Genomic DNA, 12994 nt, shown 5'->3' with positions numbered 1-12994 from the left:
TATGCCTGATAAATACGTGAGTGAGAAGCTCCATGAATCATGAAAGTGAGCATGTTTTCCACACATCACCTAACATGATGCCTCTTTACCCCCTCTCTCTCTCTCTCTCTCTCTCTCTGTGTGTGTGTGTGTTTACACACAGCACCGCCACTGTCAGATGTCACCACGTCCCCTCAGCCTCAGAAAACTACAACCGCCGCTACGACAACCACAGCACACTGGGGTGTGGCCAATACTACCACCACAACAGTGATGAAGGAGGGCAGCAGGGGAGCACCCAAACCACCTCCTGTTATTCCTCAGACTACTTCCCCTCCACCCCTGGAGTCCTTCCCTTTACCTGAGCGCTTCTGTAAGGCCACAGAGAAGAGAGACATAATGTGGCCTCAGACCCAGAGGGGCATGCTCGTGGAGCGACCTTGTCCCAAAGGAACACGAGGTAAACATGGCTAGCTCTCCCCCTCAGGGACCCGTGTGCTCACTGTGTTCAACATGACCTGAAACATCCCTGAGTTTGTTAGATCTGGCAGATATTCCTGCACGCGAGCGTCAATTCATCTAATACGGGTTTAAGTAGCCGTTTTTCAGTGATAGCAATTTATTGTGGTGATAGCTGTGTCATTCTATGCTGAAACATGATTAAGCAATCTGTAACGGCTGTGTTGCAGAGGAGAAGGCTCAGCTGTTTCTCCCAGAGACGTGCATTCCTCATTTGATTGTGTGTGAAATTGTGTTAGTGCTCCGAGTTCATCAGACACGAGGCTAATTAGGACACGGGGAATAAAATGTTTCCGTTTTTCGTCCCAAAAACAAATGGATGTTTTGGAGTTTATTATATCAAGCAGTTTTAGTGTACACTGTTTATGTAATCATGAAGTTTGCCTATGTTTATTGTGTGTCCCAACTTCATGTGAAAATAAATTTGAGTTGACGTGATTAAACTTGACTACTCTCCTCTTGTTTTCCCTGTCAGGCACAGCATCTTATTTATGTGTCCTTTCCACTGGGGACTGGCACCCGAAGGGCCCTGATCTCAGCAACTGTACCTCCCACTGGGTCAACCAATTAGCCCAGAAGGTTTGTATGAGCTCTGCTTTACTGTTCTCCTTCCAAGTGTTTCTTAAAAACAAGAGAAGGAGCAGACAAAATAATGGAAGCATGCTTCTAGTTGAGGACTCTTAGGTAACTGATTGTTATCAAGATGGTAGCAAATCTCTTTTTTTTTAATGTCGTTTCCCACACAGTCACACACATAATTGCTATTAACTGCTGATTGGCCCTTACAATTATAATTCAGCCACAAGCACGTAACTTGAAGTCTGTGATCTCACATATCACACATGATAATAATAAAAATGAGATATAAAGAAGCAGAAAAACACAAGCATAAAAGACATGTGTTGCTCTGGTCATAGATCCATCCATTTAAAAGCCTTTAATCACAAAAAAGTAGCGTTTCTCTCCTGGGTACTGCGTGCCATGGTTTCACACTTCATATTGTAAGCAGCTGTGTACCTGTTATGTTTTTTTTTTTTTTTGGCATAAAACCTGCCATCGCAGCTTCTTCCTTTCTTCTGCCTTTTTCAACGCTGGGATTTCAAGGACTCATTCATGTGTGCTCTGATGTTAGAAACAGGACCCTGCAAAGAACCCTTCCAAGTCTGTCTTCTTGTATTCTTGTGAACATTATTCACTCTGTCCCCCCACCCCCCCACCCACCCCCTTGTAGATCCGCAGCGGTGAAAATGCAGCTAACTTGGCCAACGAGTTAGCCAAGCACACCAAAGGCCCCATATATGCCGGGGACGTCAGCTCCTCTGTGCGCCTGATGGAGCAGCTGGTGGACATCCTGGATGCTCAGCTGCAGGAGTTTAGACCCAGCGAGAAGGATTCTGCAGGACGAAGCTTCAATAAGGTAACCATGCAAAAAAAGCTCTACATTTTTGTGAATATTTGGGGAAGTGAATTTTATTTTTGCTAATTTACTCTGCTGGAGTTTACACAGTGTTGACACTACACTAACAAGTGCAAGAGAGGGAATCAAGACAGTCTGTTTAATTCATTTCAATTCATGCAATTATTTTATACTCCAGTCATCAGCAGATGTCTGTAGTTGTAGTTTCATGAATATGAGCCTTTTATAATTAGACCTCGAGGTAAACAGGTCAGTGCATCTCCAGTTTTGAACATCTAGCTCTCAGATCTGTTTCTACAGTTCAATTACTTCAACTCATGAACTTTGTGTAAATTGCTTGTCTGTATTTTTTTATCTGTTCTTTTTTTCTTTTCTAATAATAAAAAAGCTTCAAAAACGAGAAAGGACATGCAGGGCATACATGAAGGTACTGAAGCAATGCCTCTGCCCACTCTGCTTGCTGCTGTCCCCCCTCTATTCCTGTACTGCTGTATATGCCCTAGCCCAAGTTCAGCAGCATGTACCCTCTGCACTGTCATGTACTCCCTCCTCCCTGTGCTTCCTGCTTTTTTTTGAGTAATTGCTTCACACACGGCCACAGTTATACTCAAAGTGCTTTCTAAGTCAAAGAGAAGTCATCTCCAATTACAGTGGTGGCTTCTGTTTTTTGTGGATATGTGTGTGTGTGTGTCTCTTTGTTTTTTTCCCTTCTTCTATGCATTGAAAGCTACAGTGTATTTTGTTATTCATTCTGTTTTTCCCCCCCTGTTGTACTGTGTTTACTCAAGATTGCACGCAGTGGATGCACACATAACACCACAAAGCAGACATCCTGTTCTTACATTCTTCTCATTATTCATTCAATGAAGGATTTACTGCAACGTTACATTTTTACTTTTAAACGAGAGCTCAATTCAACATACAGAATTCATTTTTTTCCCCTGACCTTTTACTGGTGGCTCTTGTTTCACAAGGACACTGGTTTTAGGTCATTTGTTTTATAAATTAAGGTGAAAATCTGAAGTTCTAACTGGTTAATAGAGTTAATGCAGGTCAAGCAATATATATATATATTTTTTACCTTTTTTACTCCAATACTATCACAGGTTAGGGTTCACACATGAGCGTATTGTTAGTGGTCAGATATATATCCCCCCCCCCCCAGCCATGAGGGATGTTGGTGTCCTCCACCTGCCGCCAAAGTCACCCTCTTCAATCCAGATCCCTCCTTCAGGAGGGAATTAAATTGGATCAAGCTAATTAGACAGTCAACGGCCGTGCACTCATAAAGGAAGCAGGAAAAAAAGAGGAGGGGGGAATAAATTCATGTACGTACTCATGGCCTCTCCTCTATGTCACATGGTAGATCATAACGTAGATTTGAATTCAAAGATGGCGGCAGTCTTACAGAGGTGGTGTAAGTTACATCATGTCTTTGACTAACAGCAGCAGGAGAGCAAGAGAATGTGGAGCAGAAATCACTGAGTCAGCAGTATCTGACATCTGCCATGCTTGACACATCACATTAGCTGACCCCCCTCACCCACCAACCCCCCCCACCCTCAGCCCTCCTTTCCACCAGCCGTCGCCAGCATCGATTACCCGATTAGACACATTGATTTGATTATTTCCCAAAGAAAACCCTGCATCGTCTGCATCCTTCCCCCGATTTATCCTCCGCCTTTTTATGAGCTTTTATTTTGGCGGAACGAAAATGTGAAGGCTGGTTTTCAGATTAATAAACTTGCATGCTTCCTAACGTGCCGAACAGTTATTTATGCAGGTCAAAAGTTAAATGAAAGTTTCGACTTCTTGTGCACTGAACTTTGCAATGAGAGAATTTTAATTGAGAACAGCGTTTGGTACTTCCATCGGACCATCACTTATATCCTGTTACCCTGATAGGCTCAATACACACACTGTGACCCCTGGGGACTGCCTTCATACCTCCTTCGAAAAGAAACTGAACCCCCAGCATCAATGACTCTCTCTCGGCAGTTCCTCCTTCATGGTCGATATAGTTGTAAAAGTGATCTTTTGCTTATTCAGTAAATGTCTGTAATTAATTGTTTTTGTATTTAATAACACATAAATGTCCTTTGTTGCTCATGTTCATTTTAATTCCTGCAGACGTGGTGCTTCAGCAGAGCATTTCATTCATTCATCCCTGTGTCTGCATGTCACTCCCTCTGCAAAGAAATCCTTGTTGTCTGAGTTACCTAAGTGTCTTTGTTTTCTGTGTGTGTGTGTTTTGGTTGGTCTGGTTTCATACAGGCTATTGTGGACACGGTAGATAACCTGCTGCGACCAGAAGCCCTCAAGTCCTGGCACGACATGAACAGCACCGAGCAAACTCACGCAGCCACCATGTTACTGGATACTCTGGAGGAAGGGGCCTTCGTCCTTGCCGATAACCTGATGGAACCTGCCATTGTCAAAGTTCCTGCAGACAATATAAGTGAGTAAAAGTGGAGTTTGTGGAAAGCAAATGACAAGCGTTCATGATTGATGCAGGCCCGGTTAATTTGTTTATTTTCAGTTCATTGAAAGAGTAACTCCTGTGATAGGAAAACAAGGCGGCCTCATAAAAGAGGACTTTGTTTTCATAATAAGCGTTTAAACCTCGAGGGAAGAGAAAAACAAGGCATATTAGGTTTAACGAGTCGCTTACTGACAAAGTGATGAATATCAGACAATTAAAAAGACTGGATTCTCTGATTGCGCACACTTACTTTATAAATGTATGCGTCTAGACCTTGTAACTCTATACATTAATGTGAACATTAGCCCGCTGTGGAGTCAGAAACGGTACATTGTTTATCCACAGCCTCGTCTTCCTTTCCTCATTTTCTTCAGCTGGTAGACCATATAAGGAGTGTTTGTTTTTCTCAGCACAGTCTTATTCATATTAGTCAGAGCCTCACTGGGACGACAAAAATACTCTGCGATTCTTATTGTGGGGCTCGCTGTCGCTTAAGATCTAGTGTTCATGTGCAAATGTTCGTGTGTGTCTCTTAGTGTGTAGGAGTGGAAATAGAAATATATCAGGAAGAAACCTCTGGCATCAATATACTCTACTGTCATCTTCTGAATCAGAAAGTCCTGATATCCTGTTTCTGTTTTTTTGCTTTGTCTTTGTCCCTCTAAACCCGGCTGGCTCTGTGCCTGACAGTCCTGGATGTCTACGTCCTCAGCACAGACGGCCAGGTCCAAGATTTTAAATTTCCACAATCCAGCAAAAGCGGGATCTCAATCCAGCTGTCAGCCAACACTGTGAAGCTCAACAGTCGGAATGGTAAGCTTCAGAAAGTTTAAATTCTCACACAAGCAAAGTCCTTATTCAGTGTGTGTGTGTGAATCTCTGAAAGGATCTGCTCTGATTTGTGTTTTCTAGAGCCCCTTTCAGACATGCAGTCCTTTCCATTAATCTGTCGGCTCTGTAACCAAAAGAGCACCCTGGTCACAGTCATATAATAGCTGCAATGGCAGTCTGAGTAGTATTCTTCAGTTGCACTTATTAACATTTATGTATCACGCACAGCGTCACGGTCCCGTTAATGGACGAGTGAGCACAACGTTACAACCAAGAGACTCGAAAAAACCTGCTGAGGCTTTTGTCCGACATGAGCAGAGGAAACATGAGAACAGGGTTCAAAGAGAGGCGGGAACAGGCCACGAACATGAGGGTTCTTCAATACAGTCGCAGACAATATTAATGTAAAAGCGACCCATATATGCATGTCTGGAAAGGACTTAGAAAAACCTGATTATGTGAAATCCTGGGAGGAACAGAGCAGAAACACAGGCATAAAACATGAAGCCGGTTGCAGTGCTTCTCTGCATTTAATTCCACAGAAAGATATTGGATTGTTTCCACTGTCGTCTCATCTTCTTCACTTTTTCCTCTTCATCTACAGGGGTCGCCAAGCTGGTTTTTGTGCTCTACAAAAACCTGAGCCAGTTCCTCAGCACAGAAAACGCCACCATCAAGATGGCCAACGAGGCTTATGGACGCAACGTGTCGGTGGCTGTCAATTCCGACATCATCGCCGCCTCAATCAACAAAGAGTCTAGCCGTGTGTTCATTAACGACCCGGTGATTTTTACCTTGGAGCACATTGATGTAAGTTTCCCTGCTGGAATGAATGGAGAGGTCATATTAAAAAAAAAAACTCCAGGAGGGAACATCCAGAGCAGACAGAGATCTGCAATTTGAATTGTAAATGTCTGGCTAGGTCAGTCGGCAGTTTATTTAAGTCACTGAACATCAAATTAAAGGAGTCTTTAGAACCTAAGTGAATTCTTAATGAAAACTAATTCTTTAATCAACATTGGGATATAAATGATACCCATTTTCTTTTATAGTGGGGGAAATTAACTCCTAGATTAGCCCTACAATCTTGGATGAAATTACTGGAGCGCCAATTATCTTTTGTCTTTTAAAGTTGTCACTGGAGTTCCCAGAGGGCCGTGCGTGACTCCATTTTTTTATCAGAGAAATGGTGCAATTCCAAAGACATGCTGTCAAACAATTATGCTTCTCTGTTATTAAGGTCTCATATACCCAACCATGCCTGGGTTGATTTAGCAAGCATGTGCCAAATGAGATACAACATATGAATTGCTTCATAAGAGCTGTGAAGTGAAAAATCCTCATCCATATCAGTGCAGAAAAATACTTTGTATGAGTAGGGGGTAAATGGCCTCTGTGTTCTACATGTGCTTCAATTTCAGGAAGTCAATTATTTGGACACTTAACCATATCTCTTGTTATCTGCAGATGGAGCACTACTTCAACTCCAATTGCTCCTTCTGGAATTACTCTGAGAGGAGCATGATGGGCTACTGGTCCACCCAAGGCTGCAAACTCCTGGACTCCAATAAGACGCACACCACCTGCTCATGCAGCCATCTCACCAACTTTGCCATCCTCATGGCACACCGTGAAATCTCAGTATGTCGTGTGTTTAACTTTATCTCCATGTGTATTTTTTCACCATGCTGCTGTCTTCACCAGTTCTTTAATTTTGTTAAACTCAGACTGACACATATCTGCCTAAAAATAAAACAGGCAGGCAGTGGGATATGAGTGAGTTTGATTGAGGGATATTTTCAGGCATGGAGAGCTGAAAATATCGATTTTACATCCGTTTATATTTTATCTAAGAAGGAAAAAGCAAAACATCAAAGAGTCGGACTGAAATAACACAGTTTTAGGGGTTAAGGTAATATTTTTAAGATTTTTTTATCCAGTTTAACATCTGGAGCCTCTATGGGGGTACAGATCTGTTCAGATTATTTTGGAAAAACATCACCCTCACTCTCGCTCACCTTTGCTGGTTTCGCTGTAAGGCTCAGTATAAAATACAAGACTGTGCTCCTCACCTACAACGCCCTTCACGCTCTTCCCCTCAGTACCTCTCTGACCTCTTTCACCTCCACATCCCCTCCCAAAATCCTTGCTCCTTTGACACTGGCCAGATGTTCATTCCTCTCCACAGGTTGTGCATCATTTCTACACCCGGGCTGCAACAACTCTTCCTCTCAACATCCTGAACATTTAAACTGTTAGACTTTCATTATCACTTATTTGAAAATCCACCTTATTAACAATTAGTCTAAATTCACTAATTCTGCTGATTGTGTCCTTCATGCTCCTACACCCCATGTTTTAAGGGTGTTGTAAGATGATTATGTTGGTTTTTGTCATAATAACTTTTAGTCTAAGAGGCTGATTCACATCAATCCTTAAAGCTGATACTCTTCCATGTAATTGTAAAATATAATACTGTTCCTAGTGGTTTTATATATATATACTGTACATTTAATGTTGACACAACTAACACTGGAAGTGTCCCTCTGGCCTCACACAGATCTGTCTTTTAACACATTGTTTTCTTCACACGTTTTTCTTCCAGGGCAACGTTGGACCACACGAGCTGCTCCTGACCGTCATCACTCGCGTCGGCATCGTCGTGTCCCTCGTCTGCCTCACCATCAGCATCTTCACCTTCTGTTTCTTCCGGGGTCTGCAGAGTGATCGCAACACCATTCACAAGAACTTGTGCATTAATCTCTTCATCGCAGAGTTAATATTCCTAATTGGTATCGATATGACGGAACCCAGGGTAAGCTGAAACGATTTCACCCTATTGATCTGGTTTTGATTCATTCCTCTCTCGCTTTATCTTGTCGAAAACAAAAGAGCCTTTCAGAGTGAAATGGATGAGACTTTAAGCGTTGTTTGTTTCTAAGCTTCCCTGCTTGTCCCTGTCATGACATGAGTGGGACAGGGCCATTAATACAGATTACTAAGGGGACATGTCTTCCTCTTGACAGATCTTTTTTCCCTCTCTTTCATTTAAAGCTACAGTTGCCATGGCAGAGCCTGCATAAGTACCATTTTAACATTTTTTTTCCCACCTACATTTTTCGTTTCAATCTGTTGAAACATAAAACGTTTTTTTTTTCTCCTTACAGCTGGGAAGAGCTGAGCTGTATGATTAAATCTACTAACCTCAACAATACAAATGGCATTTAAATTTCTACTGTGCTGATAAAAAGCTAAACCTGTGCGTAGTCAGAGCCCATGTGGTGAATGAATATTCATTACACTTTTCATCAGTTTCACTGAATGAGAGAGGCAGAAATGGTGAATGTTGCCTTTTTTTCCAGTGTGCTTTACAAAAAAATGGGCTTTATGATGTACAATTTTCAATAAAGAAAGCACCATGGTGATGGTGCTTGTGGTGTTTAAAGTTTGTTACAGTTTTTTTAGCAGCAAGTTAATGTAATAAATGTGATTTCTTATTGCTCTGTCAGATTGGATGTGCCATCATTGCGGGGATCCTGCACTTCTTCTTCCTGGCTTCCTTCTCCTGGATGTGTCTGGAGGGGGTCCAGCTGTACCTCATGCTTGTGGAAGTCTTTGAGAGCGAATACTCGAGAAAAAAGTACTACTACGTGTCTGGTTACCTCTTCCCTGCCATCGTGGTTGGCGTCTCCGCAGCCATTGACTACAGGAGCTACGGGACCAAGAAAGCGTAAGTGCCCCGCTTTCTGAACAGATTCTTGGAAATGCAGAGCAGACATGCTGGATGCTTCTCTGTGTGTGGGCCTACCTGCTGTGTGTGTGTGCGTATATGTGTGTGTGTGTGTGTGTGTGTGTGTGTGGTATATTTTAAAAAGAAATCTACTCATCATTTCTGCCAGCACCTAATGTGCTCTGTTCCCCAGAGACTAACCCCAAAACCTTTGAGCTCCTTTTGCCTGGGATGGGCAGGCTGTTCAATTTTTTATGTCATTTGAAAGTGGCTGACAGACTCAACACTGTGGTTTCAGGGGAGGGCGAAGCTACATTAATGCCTTTCTGTTCAAAGACCCTCCTGTGACCTCTTGTTTGTAAATGCTGTCTTAAAGAGAGGAGCACTGTGCAGAAAAAGCCTTTTACATAGATTAATGGCCATATCTCAGCTAATACCCGGCTATTAAGAGGGGCTACTTGGGGTCTTCTGTCTGTTTTGTATTAATGTTCAACTTGTGAAAGAGCTCCAAGTTAAATATTGATAATAAAATAATAGAGACTAAATTACAACAGCCCAAGTAGCAAAAAATTAATTTCTTTCCATTAGTATTTGGCCGCAGGAGCACGACATTGTTTTTACAGTGTGCGCTGCCTAAAGCTGACACATGTGTGTGTGTTCTTTGTCACAGGTGCTGGCTAAGTGTGGATAATCATTTCATATGGAGTTTCATAGGACCCGTCACCTTCATCATCATGGTAAGCTGTTTTAGTTTTATTCTTTTTTTAACACTGAGGCTGACAGAGTGAGGAACGGACTGAGAGGGAGAGATGAAAGAGATGCTCGAGGAAGAAAGGAAGTGAGATGGTTGAACTGAAGGGAAAAGTCAGCAGGATTTTCTCTCTTTTTTTTGCTCCTTAGTGATGACAGGTTAATTTTTTTTAGGGCATACCGCCTCTCACCACCTGCAAAAACAGATCAGGGTTTGATTTTGCAGTTTAACCTCACATTTACGAATACGAGTCAGGCATCACCCGTTCTAATAATATTCAATCAAAGATATTAAGGCTTACAGTGCATACACATTGTAAGAGGGTATTGGGGAGGGATATTGCAGCATCTTTATTTTTTTTCTCCTCTTCTTCCGCCTCTTTGTGTGTCTGTCTGCTTGTAGTAAATAGCAGATGACATTGTCGGAGAGAGAAGAAAAGCAAAGGCCACCTTTCTATTTGGTCAAGGACCGTCAAGGGTGAAGGACATATAGCATATCATATTGACATATGTCCCATTGAGGCATGCAATTATTTACTGGTCATGACATTATTATCTCCCGCTCCATCAGAGAGGCTCAGAAGAATGAGACCTTAGGGAGTCTTACCTCCCTGCACATGAAGAAAAAAAACGGAAATAGCAGGTGGTACTCCTCACATATATCCACTCAGCCTCCAACACCCTGTATTGCTTTGCCCTCATGCACACCGAGGAGATGAGAAAGCTCTGTAAACGTGTCTGGCTGCTGCTGCTGCTGCTGCTGCTGCTGCTGGAGTGCACTAAGGATGGGTGGTGTTTGTTCGGTATTGTGTTCATTATCCAGCCTAATGGTTGGTACTGTATCTATAGATGCGGTGACCTCCGTTGAACGTCACGCTGACACTGAAGCGATACTAGAGAGAAGGGGCACGGTCATGCCAGATTCCAGCGTCAGTGTCTGCGCACTGTTGGCAGGCTGCTAGGAGCTTTCAGAGCGAAGCTATAGTACAGCAAAGTTGTCTGCAGAATAAATAAAAGACGAATCTGCTCACTGGACTGCGTTTCACAGTTTTCTCAAAGACAGACATCGCCACTCGATGTAGCATTTAAAAATAAAGCAGAACGAGTGCAGACGACCCGGCAGAGGTCTGTGTAGCATTGAAATATCTATGAGCAACTGCTGAAATGCCTGTTTCTTGTTTTTTTCTTTGACTTTTTTTTTCTTCTCTACCTCTCTGCACCTGCTTTGAATGTGTGAGCTTATAATTGAGCAAAAGCTAACACTGTTTTAAAGCAAATATACATTTCTCCTTGTCTCAGCAAATGTCATGTCAGCCACACAGGAATAGGTTTTTCCTTTTCCCTAAATTGGGCCCTCATTGTTTTCCAATCGGGTGTTGCTTTCATAATGATTTGCATGAAAAATACGCCTGCAGTGAAAATGATGATCAGGATCCCGGCGGTGATGACCGGAGAGACAGACTCATGACCCTGTGAGGAGCTAATGTATTGTAGCGGAGCTAATGTGTGACAGGAATGAGGTTTTGTTGCACTGCGCTCGGGCTTCGCGCACTCGTGATTCTGTGCAACAATTGACTCAAAAAGACAAAGTGCTGTGGAAAGGGGCGTCTCGGGGGAACATGCAGGAGCAAGGTTTGTCTACACCATCCGTGACCCTGGTTTCTCTACAAATTGGCTTTGTCCTTGTCAATGAGAGAAAGGGAGATAGAAGGCACATGCACAAGAGGAAAAAAGCAGAGAGAGCGCTTTGGATCTGTGGCTTAGGTTTGGATCTCTGCATGCCATCCAAAACCATGTTTGTGCCAGTTAACAGTGGTTTTAACCGGGGGTGGCCATGTTTTTTTTCCTCATCCTTTTGCTTCCTGTTGTTTCTTCTATTTTTTTGTGCTCCTGGCTGAAACACGGCCCTAAATACTGACTGAAAACAAAAGCTTTGAACAGCCATTTAGATCCTTGTTCCTGGGCTGAGGTTGCCCCTGTCTCCGGGCACAGGAGGTATTAGCTCCATGAAAGGGGTACATGGAAGTAATGAGTGGTGGGGTGAACCATTAGTATGCTTGAGATAGCTTCAACACAAGGCCTCTTGGATCATGACACGTCGCGAGCAGTTCTTATCATCCGGACAGCTCCATCTGCACCTTTAATATTTTATCCCTAGCAGTTCATTTGGAGTTCAGTGTGTACACACACAGTCCACTTCAGGAAAAGCTTTCTCCTCAGTCCCAGTGTGGCGAGGTGCTTCTGCATGGCTTGCAGTGATGATTCAGAGACAGAGAGACAGAGTGAAGGATAGAGGCAAGGCAGCTCCACTGTAGCAAGAGGGATCCCCGGGGAAGGGCTGCGAAAGCATGTCGGTGGGGGTGGGAACATGTGCCATGCTGCTAGGTTACTTTAAAGTACTGTGTCCCTCTCCTCTGTCTCATTGGATCCATGTCACCACTCCAGGCTGTGTGAAAGGGTTTTTCAAAAGTCCTCGCCCTCCTGTTCCTCCCCCCTCCCCCACTGTCTGACTCATGCAGGCTGCTGACAGAAATAATGGCTGATCGCTGCGAAACAAAACATAGTTTGCTGTCTGTGATATAAAAGAAGGTTCCCAATTTTTTTTTTCTCTCCCCCCACCTTTTTTTTTTTTTTTTTTTTTTTTTTTTTCCTTGTGCAGGCGTCTCTTTCTTTTAGAGCCTGGCTTATTGTGAGCGGCTCTATGAGTTGATTGCATGTGGAGGGGTGATGTATTGATCACAGGCAGTCTTTTGATAGCAGTGTGCACCAGAACACTGAGAATTTCTCTTCAGGAGTGAATGGCTGTGGTCTGAGTCCAGCTCACAAAGGTCCCTCATATTGGCAATTCGTCTCCATTTTCCTTTCACCTATGTTTTTTTTTTGGTGGTGAGGAGGGCATTCTATAGATACCATAATCATAAGGCTGCACTGGAAAATGAAGCATTCATCTTCTATATGATGATTTCTCTGTGTGTGTATTAAAATTATATATATATAACGTTTGATGTGCTCCATCAACTCGTGCTTTATCTACATCTCCATTTTCTTTCCTCTGATGTTCCTTGACATTATTTATACACGCCTGGCTTGCAGTACAAACACAGCTTTGCTTCGTCTGCTGTGAGTGCATGTACATGCTGTGTCAGGGACTAGTTTGGGCCCAGAATAAATGTTTTTTGAAGTGAATTATTTGGAGGGGGCTCCTTGCTGGACCATCGAGCCTTTGTGTCTCTAAATCACAGTATTGATTTTTTTTTTAAGGTACCAAATAAATGTGCTCAGAAAC

General features: G+C 42.9%; 1 protein-coding gene across 24 annotated transcripts in view; it reads left to right on the top strand.

The window, feature by feature from the left end:
• adgrl2a (adhesion G protein-coupled receptor L2a) overlaps positions 1-12994 on the top strand; it is an 89437-nt gene that overhangs the window by 64557 nt on the left and 11886 nt on the right. For 19 of the 24 annotated variants that reach the window (XM_028402982.1, XM_028402981.1, XM_028402968.1 and 16 more), the window contains 11 exons: positions 143-439; positions 974-1077; positions 1730-1915; positions 2304-2342; positions 4190-4373; positions 5088-5210; positions 5833-6038; positions 6696-6869; positions 7834-8043; positions 8738-8958; positions 9629-9695. In XM_028402982.1, coding sequence (XP_028258783.1) covers positions 143-439; positions 974-1077; positions 1730-1915; positions 2304-2342; positions 4190-4373; positions 5088-5210; positions 5833-6038; positions 6696-6869; positions 7834-8043; positions 8738-8958; positions 9629-9695 — 1811 coding nt within the window. The remainder of the gene's footprint in view (positions 1-142; positions 440-973; positions 1078-1729; positions 1916-2303; positions 2343-4189; positions 4374-5087; positions 5211-5832; positions 6039-6695; positions 6870-7833; positions 8044-8737; positions 8959-9628; positions 9696-12994) is intronic. The other 5 variants (XM_028402983.1, XM_028402986.1, XM_028402971.1 and 2 more) reach the window with 1 other exon arrangement.

The sequence above is a fragment of the Parambassis ranga genome, chromosome 4 (genome assembly GCF_900634625.1).
Source record: "Parambassis ranga chromosome 4, fParRan2.1, whole genome shotgun sequence".
Lineage (NCBI taxonomy): Eukaryota > Metazoa > Chordata > Actinopteri > Ambassidae > Parambassis > Parambassis ranga.
The sequence above is the reverse complement of the archived record's forward strand: the minus strand, read 5'-3'. Positions and strand labels throughout refer to the sequence as shown.